The sequence below is a fragment of the Pleurodeles waltl genome, chromosome 9 (assembly GCF_031143425.1).
Source record: "Pleurodeles waltl isolate 20211129_DDA chromosome 9, aPleWal1.hap1.20221129, whole genome shotgun sequence".
Classification (NCBI taxonomy): Eukaryota; Metazoa; Chordata; class Amphibia; order Caudata; family Salamandridae; genus Pleurodeles; species Pleurodeles waltl.
Genome location: NC_090448.1, coordinates 266,841,949 through 266,860,959, shown reverse-complemented (window position 1 = coordinate 266,860,959; position 19,011 = coordinate 266,841,949). Strand labels below are relative to the sequence as shown.

The 19,011-nt window shown below is 45.5% G+C and overlaps 1 protein-coding gene across 1 annotated transcript in view; it reads left to right on the top strand.

Annotated features, from left to right (window-relative positions):
- The window catches only part of IARS1 (isoleucyl-tRNA synthetase 1), a 703,557-nt gene that overhangs the window by 470,632 nt on the left and 213,914 nt on the right, over positions 1 to 19,011 (top strand). Inside the window, exon 24 of the mRNA XM_069206674.1 lies at positions 16,144 to 16,246. Within this exon, the coding sequence (XP_069062775.1) occupies positions 16,144 to 16,246 (103 nt within the window). The remainder of the gene's footprint in view (positions 1 to 16,143; positions 16,247 to 19,011) is intronic.

Genomic DNA, 19,011 nt, shown 5'->3' with positions numbered 1-19,011 from the left:
TTTGTAAATATAAATTGCATAAAGTTGAGACATCTTTCCATGTTTCATAGAAACGTTTATGCATATTTATTTGGTTTGGTCTTCGTGAAAACTCTCCTTTTAAAGATTTTTCTCCTTGTTTGTTAAAAGAAGTCCCAACCCTTCTCAGTCTCTTTCTTGTAGTTGACATTTTGAAGGGAGAAATGCAAGAAGTCGGAAGTTCAGGCAGTGCAAGCAATAAATAGAGGGATAAACAGGACCAGATTAGGGAGCCAAAAGCTACCTTGGCAAAAAATAATCAAACCAGCCCGCTACCTAAGTCTCCCCTTGCTCACTCTCCTTTTATATCCAATTCTCTCTGTTTCCTTCCCTTTGTCTCTTCTCTCTTGTGATTCTTTCTCTCTACCGTCTCTCTCTCTTTGCATAATTAACCTTAGACAGCTGGAAAAGGTGACATAGGCACCAGGAGCGATCAACCCAGGGCTTTCAAACCCTACCTCCAGGGCCTACAGCCTATTGTGGAAACACCTGGTGGAATAAAAGGCCTGTCCAGCCCTGGAATCACAGCCTAAAGAACAACAAGGCTGATGCAAGCAAGAAACCGAGTCACAGGGCCCCAGGGCAGGCACCAGGGGCTGTCCCCCAAAAGGAATAACTGCGTATCTCACCACAGTAATCTTGTGGCATCCATAGAACTCAGCAGTTAATTGGGAATCAAGTAGCCCTTTTTAGCATGTGATTCTCAGGGAAGTAAGACAAAGCAGTCGAAGGCTTACTCAGGGGAGATGCTCTTGGCTGGACCCTTATCACTCAAAGACATTGAACAATGTGTGCAATATTTCACTGTTGATGAGGTAACTAAGTAAAGATTTCAATGGTCAGTATTATATGGTGCATGAATACTTATTCTGCTTTCATACCAGCTGCAAAGCAGTCACAAGGCTTTGAAAGAACGGTCCCTGTACCCCAAAGCCATGTGACCAAAACGTTCCAGCTTGGAGAGTGCTTAAAACAAGCAAAAGCTCTCGGGGTCATCCATAAATTCAATCCCTTGAGACGTTTAAAGTGACCCGGTGTAATTCAGTGAGGTATGGAAGTTGATGTGCTTACTGTAGCTCTTAGTGACTCACTTGTGCAACAGAACTATCATGCTGGGGTCCAGTGCTCCTGGAGCACCATATAGAACCAACATGCATTTTTTTTTTTAGTACCTTTAGGGCCTTCTGCAAGATCTCACAGGCTGTTACTCTGCTGTTTGATGCACGTGCACACTGTCTTGGTCTGTATTTCGTTTTTCTTTTTTTTTTTAAAGCACTTTTTCCTTTTTTTAAATAAAAGTTTTCTTATTGACCCTAAGAGGGCCTTTGCAGCGGGCATGTTGGGGACTACGAGAGAGCCCCTACACCCTCTGCCGGCTGCCCATCCGTGTTCTTTGTGCCGGCCTATGAACTGGCTGCCTCTTTCTGTTCTAGCCTGCAGTCAGCGCTGGCAGGGACCTTCGTGTCTGGTGCTTTTGACATCCTTGCACACTGGCATTGGGTGCAGTCGAAGGTATCCTATATTGCTTTTGTGGTCCTGGCCACCGGGGAAGGGGTGTTCTAGAGTAGTGGGGAAGTTCTCTAATTCCCCCATAGTGCTTTTTTCCTTGTGGAAACAGCTATTTACATTGGCAGGAGTGCTATGCTGCTTAGCCTCATCTGGAGCATTGACCCTCCCTATGGTCATAAAGTTGCACGAAGGAGTAGCGCCACAAGTAAATACCACACCTTTGTGCAATTTCTTTGGGGCACCGGCCATCCCAGTGGGCTATCTAAATAACTGTGACTGCGGTTAGGGTTTTGCAGGTCCGGCGGCACTAGGGACATTCTGGGCAGCTGGCCAATGCTTGGAACAAAAAAATCCAGTGTTTTCTGACTCCCCTTGGCCTAGCGCTTTCTGCATCTTGCACCTGGTTGTGCATTCAGCTGCTAAACGCAATAGGTTGAGGCACCCCTCTTCTAAATCTCTAACTTTTTGGATTTTCAGGTAGCTTTTTTTTGTTTAAACTGCTCTCCCTCTGATGAAAGTGATCTCTGGGCCTGCCCTTTTTCCCTTTTAGCTCCTCCTAGCCTGCTTTGGTGTTGCGAGGCCTTTCTGCAACTCCAGCACCCAGGACCTACTCTTCTGCCTGGGCTAATAGTTCTTCGTAGCCCAGGGTCACTGAATGAAGATTATCCTCTTATAGGCACTCCCCAGCTGCACAACCTCCTGCCTACTTGCCTGTTTCTCCAGCAGGAGCCAGAGTGGTTCCTTGTTAGGTGGCCGTACCCACAGGACCATTCTATAGACGTTCAAGGGGAACCTTTTACTTCTGGGTCCCCTTTATTGTTTATCCTGAGTGGTAGTTGGAAGAAACAAACCCTCAGGCAGGAATACATCCATTAGGTGCACTTCCGTCCTTGGGTCCTGCAGATTCCAGTGCTTCCATCGGGCCCAGCCTTCTGCAGGGGCGTTTAGAACCTGGGCCCCTCTACCCATTAAAAACATGACATTTAATTATTCACCCCTGTCTCATTCCTCCTATGCAGCAACTTCAAGTGGTTAATTATAACAGCTCTCTGAGAGCTTTAAGTTACCATCAACAACCTTTGCCAAACTAATTTATTCCCTTCTATTTAGTGTGTCAATTAAAATCGGTACATATCTGTAAAAGGATAATAAAATCGCAAACAATGTCATTATGTGGGCTTCATAGTGCTTAAATCCCTAACCGAAATAAGAGAGTATATCAAATAAAATAAAATAAATGCCAAAGTAATTTCTTCCCACCAAAATTTCAAAGGTGCCTTATGAATAGAATGGAGGTAGTGGTTTGGCTGACAACCTATTGTTTGCTTGAGAAGGGCAGGCCCATTCTTGACAGACGGTGTGACTGCACATAAATAAACCAGATTCTTCCCCCCGCTCCCATTGTCTTCCTCTCCCAGGAAAAGCTTTAATTCCCTACAGATGGGCCTAATCAGTGGGGAAGACGTTCAGCTTCTTATTGACCAGCAGACTAATCAGCTTGTCCTAGAAGGATAGTTCAAAGCCTGAATCTAATTAAGGACTGACTCACAGAAAAATCCTCCTTAGGGAACCATACCCTGGTAAAGATACCAATGAGTGGTTTCACTACTGCAGGGACTGTAGTAGACTTAAGAGGAATTGCTTCAGGATACCAGGTAGCATGATCCACTACTACCAGTATGTATTGGTTTCCTGAGGCTGTGGGTGGTTCACGTGAACCCACTATGTCCACACCAGCCCTTTCAAAGGGAACCCCAACCACTGGTAGTGGAATTAGGGGGGCCTTTGGGTGGCTACCTGCCTTAGAACTGGCTTGGCAGGTGACACCAGAGCTGCACAACTCCTTCACCCTTTGTGACATGTTGGTCCAGTAGAAATGGCTGACAAGACTAGTCCAAGTTTTAGTTTGACGCAGATGCCCAGCTAGGGGAATGTCATGGGCTTTTGTGGGGATACATTCCATGAACTGCTGAGGCACTACTGCTCTCCTGATTGCACCAGGTTTGGGGTCTCTGGCCTCTGTGAACAGGAGTCCCACCTCCTAATATACCCTGTCGGAACCAGTGACATCTCCCTTTTCCTGTCGCAGGCCTTAATGAGTGTGACAGGTTCTCTGTCCCTGGCACAGCATGTCCCTCGAAGGTCCCTCTGGGCCCAAGAGCTCAACCTTATAAGATTCAAGTTCGATGGGCTCATTTCCTTCTGGGGTTGCTAAGACTTATTCCTGAGAAGAGGAGTCTTGTGCCTTTTGCTGTTCAGAAGCTGGTCCTCTAGTCTGCTTGCCTTTCCTCTTGGAAGGTTGGGCCATTATTCCAGGCTCCAGCACTTCTTTTTCACCCTGTGTTCGGCTTTGTGCTCTAGCCTTTACACATACCATCTCAGGGATTCACAGCATGGCTTCATTGACTTTGAGCTCTACCTCAGCCCATTCTGAAGACTCCAGGTCATTCCCTAGCAGACATTCAACTGGGATTGCAGAAGAAACCACTACCTATTTCAGGCCAGAACCCCTCCCCAATTTGAAGGTCACCATAGCCATGGGATGGACCTTAGTTGCATTGTCAGCACTGGTAACTCAATATTTTTGTGCAGCCAAGTACTATCCTGGGGAAACCAGTTTTTCTGTCACCATATTGACACTGGCACCACTATCCCTCAGGGCTTCTACTCTAGTCCCATTAATCAAGGGTTGCTGTCTGTGTATTTGTTCGTATTTGGGAGCCAGACAGCAAGAGTGGCAACATCTACCCCACCCTCAGATACTAAAATAGCTTCAGTGTGAACCCTGATTTGCTCTGGGCACACTGTACATCCCACCTGGAGACTGGTTATACCAGTGCTAGCTGGTGCAGTACTTGGAGGGAGGGGGGGGGGGGTCTTTTTGGGGCAGGCCATGTCTCCAGTTTGGTATCCATTCTGTTTATATTTGAAGCACCAGGCTTTTTTTGGGATCAAAGTGTATATGTTTGTACCATGGGAAGTCTGTGAAGAGGCTCTGGTTCCACCCTCCGGTTCAGATTTTTGGAGGCCTTCAGAAGATTATTTACTTTTATCCATTGGTGTCTCACCATCCTTCCCCTGGGAGGCTTAGTAACCCCTTTTTTTGGTCACCCTTGGTGGAAGTCTTGGTCAACCTAGTCTTGACCCAATGGTCTGCCTTCTTCCCAATTCTTGGGGAGAAATCGGACCAAAGTCTACCAGATATTGATGCAATTTGTTATTGAAGCATTTACTTAAAAGGTGTCCTTTCACAAACAAGGTATAGTGCACTTTATTTTCAGTTACCCAGCAATCTAGTGCTTTCACTGAGTGGTCAACAAAATCGACCCTGGACTGGCTTGAGGTTTTGTGACCACCCCTGAAACTAATTCTGTTCTCAGTGGTGAATACAAAGACCTCAATCAGGGTATCCTTTATGTAGTCATAGGATTCAGCATCTGCACCAGTGAGTGTGAGGAGCCTATCCTGTAGGAAAGTGACACTGTTGGCATGGTTACCCCCCCATACTTTTTGCCTAGTGTTCATGCCAACTTTGATTGAAAGTGTGCTGGGACCCTGCTAACCAGGCTACAGCACCAGTGCTAATTCCCTAAAACTATACCTTTGTTCCCAAAATTGGCACAGCCCTTGTAAAAGGTACCCCTGGTTCCAATGGCCCTGTGGCCAGGGAAGGTCTCAAAGGGCTGCAACATGTATTATGCCACCTTGGGGACCCCTCACTCAGCACATACACACTGCCTTGCAGCTAGTGTGTGCTAGTGGGTAGAAAAAGACAAAGTCAGCATGACACCCCTCTCAGGGTTCCATGCCCACAAACCACTGCTTGTGGCATAGATAAGTCACAACTCTAGCAGGCCTTACAGCCCTAAGGGAGGGTGCACTATACCACAGGTGAGGGCGTAGCTGCATGAGCAATATGCCCCTTCAGTGTCTAAGTCCATTCTTAGATATTGAGTGCGCAGTGTAGCCATGTTGAGTATATGGTCTGGGAGTTTGTCTTTACGAACTCCACAGCACCATAATGGCTTTACTGAATACTGGGAAGTTTGGTATCAAACTTCTCAGCACAATAATCCCACTCTGATACCAGTGTGGGATCTATTGAAAAATGCACACAGAGGGCATCTTAGAGATGCCCCCTGTATGTTAGCCCAACTGCTAGTGTAGGACTGACAGGTCTGTGCCAGCCTGCCACTTTCAGACGAGGTTCTGACCACATGGGGGTGAGTGCCTTTGTGCAGTCTGTGGTCAGAAACAAAGCCTTTCTAGGGTGGAGGTGATTCACACTTCCCCCTGCAAGAACTGTAACACCTGGCGGTGAGCCTCAAAGGCTCAAGCCTCTAGTTGCAGTGCCCCAGGGCACTCCAGCTAGTGGAGATACCCGCCCCCGAACAAAGCCCCACTTTTGGCGGCAAGTCAGGTGGGAAAATTAGGGAAAACAGGGAGGAGGGGCCACCCCTAAGGTGTCCAGAGCTGAGGTGACCCCCTTTCTGCAGAATCCTCCATCTTCGTTTGGAGGACAGGGACCAATAGGGATAGGAATGTGCTCCCCTTCCCAAAGGGAGTGGGCACAAGGAGTGTGTAGCCACCCTCAGGGACAGTAGCCACTGGCTAATGCTCCCTGACACTAACACGCCCCTAAATCTAGGTGTTAAGGGCCTTCCTGAACCCAGGTCACCAGATTTCTGGCGAGCTACAAAGAAGGACTGCTAAGCTGACACACCAGAAGATAAGGAAGACAACTGCTTTGGCCCCAGCCCTACCGGCCCATCTCCTGCTTCAAAGATCCTGCAAGAAGACCGGTGACTCATCCAGCGGGTCCAGCGACCTCTGCCAACTCCAGAGGACTGCCCAGCACCCAAAAAGACCAAGACCTCCCGAGGACAGTGGCTCTGTCCCAATGAAACTTTCTACCAAGGACTCCCACCTCACTCCGGATGCGTGAGTCCTGACCCATGTGCACCTGACGCCCACAGCCCGTATCCAGGTGGTGCACCCAGCAAGAGAGGGTCCCCAGGTGATTGGAAACAAGAGCCCACCCTGGGTTGACCCCTCCAAGCCCCCACGATGACGCCTGCATAGAGAATCCAGAGGTCCCCCCCTGACCGCGAGCTCCGGACTAAGATATCCAATGCCTAAAGGACACACTGCACCCGCAGCCCCAATGCCTTGGAGAACCTGACCCCTGGTGCAGCATCGACCAGCAGGCGGCTCTCTTCCCTATCCGACCAGTGGTGTGCCTGAGGTACCCCCCCCGGACTTCGCCTGCAGCATCTGAGTGACCCTCGCGGTCTCCCATTGATCTCCATTGAAAACATGACGTCCTGTTAGCACCCTGCACCTGGTCGCCCCTGTGCCGCTGAGGGTGTGTGTTTGGTGCCTACTTGGAGCCCCTCAAGTGCTCTTTCAAACCACCCCCCCTCCCTGTCTGCCCTCCGAGTCGCGGGTTCTTACCTGCTGGCTGACCAAGATCTGAGTACCCCCCCTGTCTCCATAGAAGCCAATGTTAATTTGGTTCCTCTTTGACCTCTGCACCCGACCGGGCTCGTGTTGCTAGTGGTGGGTGTTTGGGGTAAGCTTGAACCCCCAAAGCCAGACTACCTATAATCCAGAGATAAAAACTGTAAGTCGTGTAACTTACCTGTGACAATACCACTATAGTCACACAACACTATCACACATGAAAGAACCACACATTGTCACAAAAATAAAAGTACATTATTAGGCAGTATCCCAACTGGAGTTAAGTAAACACACTAATATATACACATTAGCAATCAGTAAAGAGCATAACAAGCAATAAGCATTGGCAAAAGCAATGGAAAGTGGAATGCGGGATACAGTCCCCGACCCAAGGAAGTGGAATGTGTAAAGGGGAGTAACTAGGAACCCCGAAAGGAGAGTACCAGAGTGACCCCCCCAGTGACCAGGAAAGCAGAGGTAAATACCTGGTTTTCCCCACTGATCTGCATTCGAAACCAGACATCCTGTTCGCACCCTGCACCCGTCTTCCCCTATGCCGCTGAGGGTGTGTGTTTGGTGCCTACTTACTTGTGGCCCCTCCAGTGCTCTTCTATCCCCCCACTCCCTCCGATCTGCCCTCCGAGTCGCAGCTACTTTCCTGCTGGCTGACCAAGATCCGAGAACCCCCATGTCTCCATAGGAGCTAAGGTTAATTTGGTTCTTCTTTGACCTCTGCACCCAACCGGCACCGTGTTGCTGGTGGTGGGTGTTTGGGGTTAACTTGAACCCCCAGCGACGGACTACCTAAAAATAAGAACTGTAAGTCATGTAGTTACTTGTAACAATGTTTCATCTTTTCTTCCCCTCAGGAACTGTTGAAAATTACAGTGTCCACTTTTAAAATAACTTTATACATTGTTGATTTCATTCAAAGTTCTAAGTATAACTATGCAAAGTATCTTACATTTTATGTGCTTGCCTGCAAATTGAATCTTGTGGATCTAGAAATAAATTAACAAAATATATTTTTCTACATAAAAACCTACTGGTCTGAAATTTGCTAATTTTCACAATTTATTTTTGTGAAATTATCACAAAGTCTTTAATTTCTCAAAAACTACTGAATGGCTTTACAACAATTAAAGGAAAGCACAATCTGTGTACCGAAAGCTAGCTTTCTGATAAATTTAAAAAAATTGTCAATGTGTGTTTCTTCTATTGCTTTTGTATGTACAGCAAACTCTTAACACTACCCTTCGATAAGCCTAACTGCTAGACCACACTACCACAGATAGAGCATTAGTATTATCTATTATTGCCTCTGTCAAACCTCTGGTGAACCCCTGGACTCTGTGCACACTATATCTCATTTTGATATAATATATACAGAGCCAGCTTCCTACATTGGTGGATCAGCAGTGGGATGTACAACTTTCCATTTGCTGGACTACTCAGCCAATACCTGATCACACTACTAAATTCCAAAATTGTCATTAGAATTTATTTTAATTTTTACTATTTTTCTAAATTTGTAAAAGTCCTGCCAAGGCCTTGTTTAAGTCCCTGTTAGCATCTCTTTTTTAAGTTTAAAAGTTTTGTAAAAATTAGGATTTAGTTAATAGAAGTAGTTTTAAGTTTCTAAAAAGTAATCCCAACTTTAGTAGCATAATGAGCAGCTCAGAGGAAATAGTGATGGAACTCAACCTCACTCCTTACCCCCATCTAGGGATGGCAGAGCTAAGGTCCCTCTGTAAGCTGAAAAAGATTAGAATTGGTTCCAACCCTACCAAGGTCAAGCCCCAGGAGCTCTTGGCAGAGTACACCATGGGCCACCCTACTGAGGAGGAAGAACTCCCCTCAGATGGGGAAGAAGGTTCCAAGATCCCGGTCTCCAAAGATAGTACTCACAGGATCTGGATCTTCCGCAGGGGAGTCCAGTTCCTCTGGGAACATTGAGGACAGCCTCAATGAAGAAGACATTCTTTTAGCAAGGATGGCTAGCTTTGGAGCAACAACTCCTATCTGTAGAAAGGAAGAGTGCAGAAATGGGCCCAGTACCCATTTATGGTGGCAGCAACATAAATAGGATCAGAGAGAAAACTGACATCCTAAATATCCCCAAATGGGTTGCCTCAAAATATGAAGAGGGTGATGATATCACCAAGTGGTTCACAGCCTTTGAGGGGGCTTATGCAACCAGAAAGTTAAACGGATTACACTGGGGAGCTCTCTTCGGGAAATGTTCACTGGTAAGTGTAGGGATAGACTCCTCTCACACTCTGGCAAAGATGCAGAGTCCTTGCCAATTTACCGGAAGTGTTCAAACAAATTCAAGATGAATACGGGGCTGCCCCGGCCCTGGACTTGGGGATGCAACTAATGGGCAATTTTGCCACAGTATCCTCAATTATATTAAGTAACCTTAAAGGGGAAGCAGTTGCACTAGCAGTACGCATGTGGCTCCGGAATGTTCCTCAACAGGATCAAGAACGAGAGCTGCCAAAGATTATCACTGAGACCTACTGTAGTATTATTCGAGATAGTCTGGGTGGCAGACCTACAAAACCACAGTTTCAAGGTAAATCTAATAAAGATTCTACAAATCAAGCTCCTGATGGTTCTAAAAAAAACGCTAGTATAAAAAAAAAAACACCTAAAAAGAAAGGGGAGAATCTCCGCATACGAAGACCCCACATATAATAGATATAATCTCAGAAATAGAGATAATATTAAAACGCCTGACAGATATCAATGTACACGCCAATCTCGTTCCTTTCAGGACTCACTGGAAAAACGCAGTGAGAGAGGTGGGCAGTCAGAGCGAAGAACTGAGTAGGTGAAACAGAGAAAGGAATCACAACGCTCTACAGAAGTTTGTTAAAAAAGAATAGAAACTTCCCCAACAAAAACCCCAATTTGAAAAGAAAAAGTGGCAGCATGCCACTCCAGAAGAGGGCTCTATTGAAGAACAAGAAGTGGGCATTAGCACTACTAGACAACGCGGCAAAGGTCACAATAGTTTGCCGGAATCTTCAAGAGCACCTGGAGGTGAAAGCACTGCGTTCTTAAACAAGACATTTCTTTCACTTAAGTGCTTTTCTCAAGGCTGCAGTAAGATAGGTTGCTGGCAAACGTGGTAACGTTTTGTCTCTAGTGTTCATAGAAACATACACACTCTTACGTGGGGATCCTTTCTTGGAACATCAGCTGTTTTACTATAAAAACACTACTTTGACCCATGTAAGTTAAAGGGAGATTCCAGCCAGATGACCACAACTGTATGCTGATTGCTGAATGCTTCGCTGCAGCTGCTTATGTAGACTACAGGCCCCTTGCTCAGGTATGAGGGATGATGTCTTCACAGAGGAACCTGAAGGGCAGAATTAGAGCTTAACATGCTGTGCTCTAACTTAGCCTAGGTAGGAGCTATTTTTAACAACTCTAGTGACAATATGGTAGCATTATTTTTATGCTTTACTCTCCATGTCACGATTTTAATCCTGTCATGCTTTATCATCCTAGTTATTGCAGTACACGCTTTATTATCCAAGATGCAGTTACTTCAATAAAACCTTATTGAACTTTATTCTGCCTCTGATTATCCTTGTATATGTGAGACTAATACAACTGAGAGAAATGGATGAGATCTGAGTGACCACTATTTCCCTGAGGAGTCACTTGAGTCATGCGCTCGGTTGCTCAATCATCCCTGCTCTTGGGTGGAGATGAGGCACTGCTAGTCAGCCGAAACAAAACCTGGATTAGGCCGACAGGTGTCACCTGTAGTGGGTTCATACTCGGTCCCGCAAAGCGCAGGTGATTCTGCCGCCCAAATCCAGTAGTCTCATTAGGATAATGAGAGCCTATGGGACACAACTACCAATAAAGCTGCAAGCAACTACAATCGAAGGAGAATTTTAACTCCATGCCGGAATACTGCAGAACATAGAAAGTAGTTGCCTAGTCATGATCATGATCCGATACATGTGAAGCAGATAAAATAATTTGGATCCATAATGCTATTACCAAGAAGGATCCCAAGAGGCATGCTACAGATACCCTTAAAGTATCTTTTTATAACCCTGTTGAAATGTGAGTGGAGCTGAAGCCTTAATTCTCCTAATGTTTTCAAGTGTGTCCCAGGATCAACAATTTAAAAAGCTGTATAGCTGGGAACATAAACAACATTAACCATTGTTCTTTTTAGCTGGATCAGGTGAAAACTTTGCCGAATGCACGGATGCACAAAGTCGTAGTGGTGAAGGAGGTTTAACCTAGTGATAAAAAGTGACTTTTGTACTTAGAATTTAGAAGATGAGAAAAACCTGCTGAAAAGGAGCAATGCACCCTTAGATGAATAGAAAACGACAAACAGTTATCAGATGTACAGAGCAACTTCCTTGATCGCTTCTTCCACCAAAGGTTTTACAGAGTTTGAATCTATCCTGTACGAGGTTGTTATAAGCTGAAGCCAAACAGAGTTGAAGCCCTCCAAATAAGCTTGTTGGCAATGCATGATGAGGCTGAAGGGAGAGGTTGAAGACTTTGGATAGATACTTAAAACTGCATATTCATCTCCTTAAAATGCTCCCTAGGGGCCAGACTGGATCCGGAATCTTTTCCCCATAGCACTTCTACAGCAAGCCACTAGGTGGCACCATGTGGCTCCATGCTGCCTCCACACCATCCTGGAAGTGAGAGCTGCATAAGTCCTTTATTTCTGCGCCTTCTAAAGCTGATACAGAGCTCTGCTCTCAGCTTTGTTGTTGTTTTTTTCCAGCAAATTCTAAACAGCTTGACAAGTGTGCTAGGAAGCAATGCCTTCACCCAAAACAGTAGGTTTCAAGCCATGCCACGACTGCAGGAAGCAAATGCTGGTAACAGACCTGCAGAAGGTGTGTTCTGGTGTCTGGGCTTGGGCTATAATTGAAAGGTATTTAATAAGTGCACTCTCATGCATCCCGAGATTGTGAAACAAAGCTGTATGTCGCCAAACACAAGAACTCACAGACCCAAGTCTCTGCTGCAAATCTGGTCCCAAAGTTGTTCCATCAACATTGCGCTCGAGGTCCTCTGGTAAGTACAAGCGCACGTATAAGAAATCAGAACTGGACTCAGCCCTGTCGCGTAGGCTCTCATTATTCTAATGAGACTACTGGATTTTGGGCGTCAGAATCGCCCGCGGTGTGGGGAGACTGAGTCTGACCCACTGCAGGAGACAACTGTTGCTCCAATCTGGGTTTTGCTCCGGCTAACTAACAGTGCCGCATCTCTACCCGAGGGCAGGGATGACTGGGCAGCTGAGCGCATGACATAATTGGTTTCTCAGCAAAGCCATGGTCACTCAGGTCTCATCCGTTGCTCTCAGTTACATTAGTCTCATATATAAATGACAAACAGAGGCAGTATATGTTTCAATAATGTTTTTAATGAAGCAACTGCATCTTAAATAGCAAAGCGTGAGCTGCAATAACCAGGACGACACAGCATGACAGTATTAAAATTGTGACAAGGAGAGTGAAGCATAAGAATAACGCTACCACATTGTCACTACAGTCAGTAAACTAACTTCTACCTAGGCTATGATAGAGCACAGCTTGTTAAGCTCTAATTCTGCCCTTCATGTTCCCCTGGGAAGACATCATCCCCCATACCTGAGCAAAGGCCTGAAGTCTGCAAAACAGCTGTAACAAAGCATTCGGCAATCAGCATACAATCGTGGTTCTCTGGCTGGAATCTCCCTCTAACGTCTAAGGGACAGGGAAGTGTTTTTATAATAAAAAGACTAATATTCTGAGAATTTCCCCTACGTAAGGATGTTTTCTACGAATGTCGGAGACTAAACTTATACCACGTTCACCGGCAATGTACCTTGCTGTAGCCTTGGAAAAAGCACAGAGTGAGCAAGCATGTCTTGTTTGAGAACGGAGTGCTGGCCTAGGCAAAACAGCTAGATAAACAGAAAATAAAACAAGACCGTAAAAGTGGCTATTGTAACAATAATAAAAGAAAGCCGAATAAAATATATCTAGGTTAGAGTGCACTACGGCTTGGCCTAGTGTGTTAAAATAACGTGCATGGAGCTATACCTAAAATGGCTACACAACACTGCCATTCAGAGAATACGCAAGGGTGTCACACCTCTTGGAGACCTTTGGCCACAGAACCAATTCCTCAGTTAGCCTAGGCATGCCCCAAAGTTCCCAGGCCTTTGTGGACCCCATAAAAGATCAAGACCTTTAAGGAGACCATGCTACAAATCTTCGGTGTGCTTGCAGACCCCACTGGCATGTCTTCAGACCCAAAGCAGAGGTCTACAGTTTGGTTGCCATCAGTGGGTCCATCCCTTGCACTCTGTCCACATGGGATTAATTATTGGGCCTTCCACTCTGCCTTAAGTTCCGCATTGATTCTTGCTACACCGACAATGGTGTGAGAAGAGGACCTAGTGGAAACACCAATGTCGGACATCCCGCCCCCTCCACCCAAAAAAAAAAAAAAAACTGACTTCAGTACGAGCCTGTCTATTGTTGTACTACAAAATTCTAAAAGCGCAACCAGTTGATATGCAACCTGACTTTAACACATTGCCTCTGCCATGTAACACCTATCAATCAGCCAAGGCTCCGTTATCTTTATGGTTCTGAGACTGATCCTATGTCAGAGCAGTAGGCATCTCAAGATGAAGTTGATGGTAATGGGGTGTCTTTATTTCTTCCTCACTGTACTGATGATGCCTTACAGATTGATTTACAGAATGCCTTTGGGCTTGAGACTTCCTTTTTGACAGTACTTGAGTCACCACTTGGGCCAGCAGTGGAAGAGTGTGCCTCCTTTGCATGATGTCCGGAGGGCAGCTGAGCTACTAGAATTGCAGCTGCTCTCAGTTGACACTAAAACAAATGTCCTTATAGACATCCTACAGCCTGGCCCAGCTACTTTGGAACCCTTGATTCCTTTTAACAGTCCCAATGCAGATACTTTGATGGCTACATAGTCATCTTGTGTCTTAGATGACGTAACGATTACTTGGGCTGTTGTGCTCTTCTGTTATGTCAGTCTTCATCTTGGCACTAACCTTTTGTCGAAACTGCATATGTAGATAAATGTTGGACCCTTTAGGTTACCGTGGTAGATGTTTTTCCCCTTGTCGTCTTTTGCACACACAATTTATGGGGCGTCGTTTGTCAGATGGGCTCATTATAAGAGCAGTGCACAATTGCTTATTGGCTGTTTTATATCCGTCTCTTCTCAAGGCTACGGTTTTGGCTGGTGTTCTACATTACCACCTTCATACCTAACATGTTTGTGTTGCTACATGTAGATCTGCTCCTACTTCTTCAACACTGTTGGTTCTCTTTTCTTGTTGAATTTAAAAAAGGTGCTACTTTGCTAGCTTCTGTTGGTTTTGGGTGCACAGATATTGCTTTCAGCAATATTATGGGTGGCTTATACTTAATTGTATGTTGATCCCTAGTGGGAATGTCTGACTCAGTTTAGGTCGTTGTCTGGTGGCTTGTTAAAAATAAATACATTTATAGAATTTTGAAACAAAATTTTGATCAGGTGAACATTTATAGGTTCATAGGCCGGTTGTTTTGGAGATATCAGACCACTTTGCTGAAGCAATACCAGTTCTTTTTGCTGTCCAGAAGTGCCCTTGGTTGGGCAGGGGTCTAGATTGGTTAGTAAGGAGGGGGGGGGGGGGGGGGTGTGGGAGGGAGTTTGAGCTTCAGATTTTCCAGCAATAAAATGTTAAAATACGTATACTACAAGCAGTGCGCATCAGAGAGGCTTAAGTGGTAGTGACAAGGGAGAGGAATGCGGATTGGTAGGGATATGAAGTGAGAGGAATCACAATGTTTTGTAAAATAACCAACATTTTTTTTTTAACTTTCAAAACCGAGACCGTATATGCGTGTGTCTGTGTGTATGTAAAAAGTTGTGGTGAAATCTGACAGACACCTCACTATACCTAAAACAAAATACCTGCACCCACCTATTTACCAGAAAACACATTTATTAGGGGTGGTGTAATACCCAAAACACCCAACAGCTCCCCCACCCCCCAAAGCTAGGCATGTGTAGCTGGAGTGTGCATTAGTCTGTCTGGGTCTGGTTATTCGTGTGCTAAGCACAACATAAATAAAAATGTTTTACATAAATTTAGAGAAATAGATTGGGTGTCCATAAGCTTGTGTAAAAAAAAATAAAAAATTGGTTTAGAGAAAGATAGAAGACAAAAGAATCACATTATCTACATGCATAGCTGTTTATTTTATATTGTAAATAGTGCTATTGAGTTATGGATAACTGAGACCAGTGCTTAGGAATTAGTAAATTGTTCTTGGTATGATTGAGTCTACAGTATATGTTAGATCCAGCCCCCTTTGAGCCTGGCTAAGACAGCCCCCACCCCCCAACCCCCCTCCAATCTGTTTTGTTGCATCTGTAGGGGCACGAGTTGAGTTGGAGCTGTGATGCCACCAGCTGGTGGAGGAGTGCTATTTTAACTTTTCAAGATCTAATCTGGTATTTAGGGAGGGTCACAAGAGGATGAATCTGCAGGTAGAGTATCCACCAGTAATTTGTTACTAAAGTTAAATAGTATTTTTGTTGTCAGCATATGGCTGACGCTTGTGTAACAAACTGGCACTCTGCTGTGGAGGGCTGGCAAGTTAAATAGTGGGGTTTGTAAATCTGGCATTAAACGAGTAGATGAATCCAAGCCATGGTGAAATAGATAAGACACAGATAAACCAAAATGAATAGAGAAGGGGCATAAGTGAGAAGGCAAAGTCAAATGTATTTATTTTTAGAGAAATTTTGAGTGCATTCAAGAAGAAGACTGAGATGCAAATTACAGTCCTGCAAATGTTGCACAGGTTACAATTGACTTTACTTAGTAAATTGCATGTTAATATTGAATATTGGGTTTCCTAAACTTTCGGCTGTAAATATTTGCTCCCAGTTGTTGATTGTTGATGCTCATAAACGCTTACAGTGAAATACTTCCCGAAAAGGTAAATATTTGGGGAGCTAGGTCTATTTAATCAAAACACTTTACATAAGTATACTTTGGTGGGCATAAGCTGAATATTATTCAAGGTTACCTCGTAAGTCAATTGTTCATAATTTTCTCTTTTGTTTTAGGGAGAAACTAATTGACAGGAAAATAGAAAACGCAGTATCCCGGATGCAGTCTGTCATCGAGTTAGGACGTGTAATACGTGATCGAAAAACTCTTCCAATAAAGGTTAGCACTCTGCAGTTTGTAATAAAACTTAGCCAAGTTTCTGATTTTCCTAAATCATATATAAAAGTGCAGTGTTTGCTAAGCAAACCTTACTTTGGGGTGGAACTAGCAGTGCAAGATCTGAATTGTCTTTATCAACCATTGTTCTTGTCAGTTGTCTTTTGAAGACTTGTTCTTCATGAACTGTAGCACAACTTTACTTGCGGGTGAAGTATTTTTTTTTAATAACAATATTAGTGTGAAAAATATTTTTTTGTTTACATTACCGGAAATACATTAATAATCTGAAACACACACAGGCTAGTCACCTAAATGGAAACACCCAAATTTGCCCTATGGCTGTACAGCAAACAAACCCTTCAACCATCAGTGTTTTTTTTTTTTTTTAAGGGTCCAGCGTAAGCGTACGATCTCTTGTAATACTTCTTGTGGGCTTAAAGCCATTTCATTTGTTTTTTTCATTGTCCTTTAAAAAGCCTTGCTTACTGGTGGTCAGTCCGGCCTCTTTGTCCCTCCTTTTTTCTCTTTCTTTCTCTCGGGGAGCAGGGACCAAGTACTGTTTGGTTTGTTATCTGTTCTTTGGCTTACTATTGTTTTCTTGTTTTCCTGCTCCTCTTACTGTTTGCCTGTGTTCAGCTTAGGCACCTGTGGCTGCTTGCATTTTATATAGCATTCCTCCCTCCCACCTCCTCCCATGTCACTACATGCCCCTCCCACTTCCCCTTGTTCCTGGTGCTCCTGTCCTGTACCTCACCCCTTCTGCCACATTACTTGTTTTATTTTACGGTCTATTGGTGCTAACGTACAGGGGAAGGCATGGCCCCTCATAGTTCTGTGTATAGTTTGTGCTACAATCACTTAAGGCAGGCATGGTGCTTGTGCTCCAGCGGCTTGGGTTGTGCCTCCTTCATTACCACACGGTGCCATCAAGATTATTTGGCCGCACTGACCCTTTAGGAATGCTAAATTCCAGTGCCCGCGGCCATAATGTGGGGTGCGGACGGATTGTGGACGATTCCTGCAGTGACCGGTGTGAGTAGCCAGCGGGAGCAGGCAGGAAGTACTGTGAGGGAGGAGGGGTCTGCCTGTGGGGCAGCAGCTTCTGAGCCTCCTCCCTTCCCCTTTTTCTGTGCCTGAGCCAAAGGCCGGCTGTGCTTGCCTCCGGCTGACTGGGGGAGGCGTGTCTGTGTTGCTCCTTGGTGATTAGCAGCAGGCTGGTTGACTATAATGTATGTGGGCATTAGGTCAAGTGCTGGTGGGTGGTGACTTCTGCTTCCCTTATTCATTATTTCTTGCTGGAGGAGTGTGTTGACTTGTTTTACATAGCTCAGCGTCCGCACTGCAAGTCTGGCGGACCGGGAGCAGCTCTCTTGAGATACTCCAGGGGCGACATGGCAGGTTTTATTTGCCTGACACTACAGTGGGTGCTAGTCATGACCAGACCGCTCCTCAACAGGCTTCTCTGGAGGATACTGCTGACCTCATTGTTTGGAAACCCCATGCATGCTCTGCTGCAATTGTCGCATTTACGTCTGTTGCTTTGGGGCGCTTGCATGTGCTGATCCTCGTGATTAGGTACTGCACTTAATTGTTGCTCTAAGTACCTGTGTAGCCTTTCAGTCCGTGGCGGCACAGCACCAATGTGTACCAATTAATGTGCTGCATGGCTAAATATTTATAAGGTCCTAAAAGAAAGACCTGTTGGCTATGCCAATCCTTGTTTCTTTGTGTGGCAGTGGGAAAGCAAGAGCATCAAGCAACATTTAACTTAGTGTTGCAAGTTGGTGTGCTGTGAACAGTATCTAATAGAGACTTCTTGTTGCAGATTCCTTACCTTAGAATTTACACCAGGCCTCTGTCTGGATCCAGAGATTTTTCTTTGAGCAGTACCCTTAGGTGGCGTTGGTCAACTCTGCATCTGTCTTTGGCATTGTGGTCACCAGATATGACATTGCGGGTCATAGATAGGCGCCACACCGGCACGCTGTCGGTTCTTTTCTTTCCGCGCCAGCCTACGTGCAGATCTGGAGATAGCTACCCTTATGGTTAATTTTTGACTGCCCATTTAAAAAAAATAAAAATAATGTTTTTTTGACTTCTGATGTTGTCTCGTAAAACCGACTTCAAGCCCTGCGACTCCTGTCACTGCATGACACATGACTGATCCGCACCTGGTGTTTTTTGTGGTACTTGGAGTGCAACCACGCCCAAAGTCCTGCTCCGTCGGCTGGGCCATGAACCCTAAGGCTCCAAGGGAGAGGTTCCTAAAGCTGCTCGCAGCACAGCTTCTGGCTCTGCATCACTCTCTGTTGAGAGGGAGGTCCTGTGACTGCTCCCGGAGCCATCACCACTCCTCCCCGTCTCAATCCAAATCCTTTGGTCACTCGGGTAAGAAGAAGTCAAAGAAGCACAAGCATTCTTTGACTTCACCCCGTCGGGCGGACGGCACGATGCAGGAGAGGGAGCATCCTCGCTCCAGGCCTCTGTCCTCTGAACCTGTTTCCATGTCAGCTCCGTGCCTCCCGGAGTTTCCGGGAGCTGTAGCCACCCCTGCCCAGTTGATAGAATTTCCACTTATGCCCTGCAGGGTTGTAAGGGGCCCCCTCGGTCCCGTGCGAGGGCTTTGGCCTAATCTCTGAGGGACACTTAAGGATCTGCTTCCGGATCTGGACCAGCGTCGGTCGTACCGTTGTGACCTTCCCCGACTACGGTTCTGGCGTTGATGTTCCTGACATTGCCTGGGCCCACAGGTGGCATTGATCCCA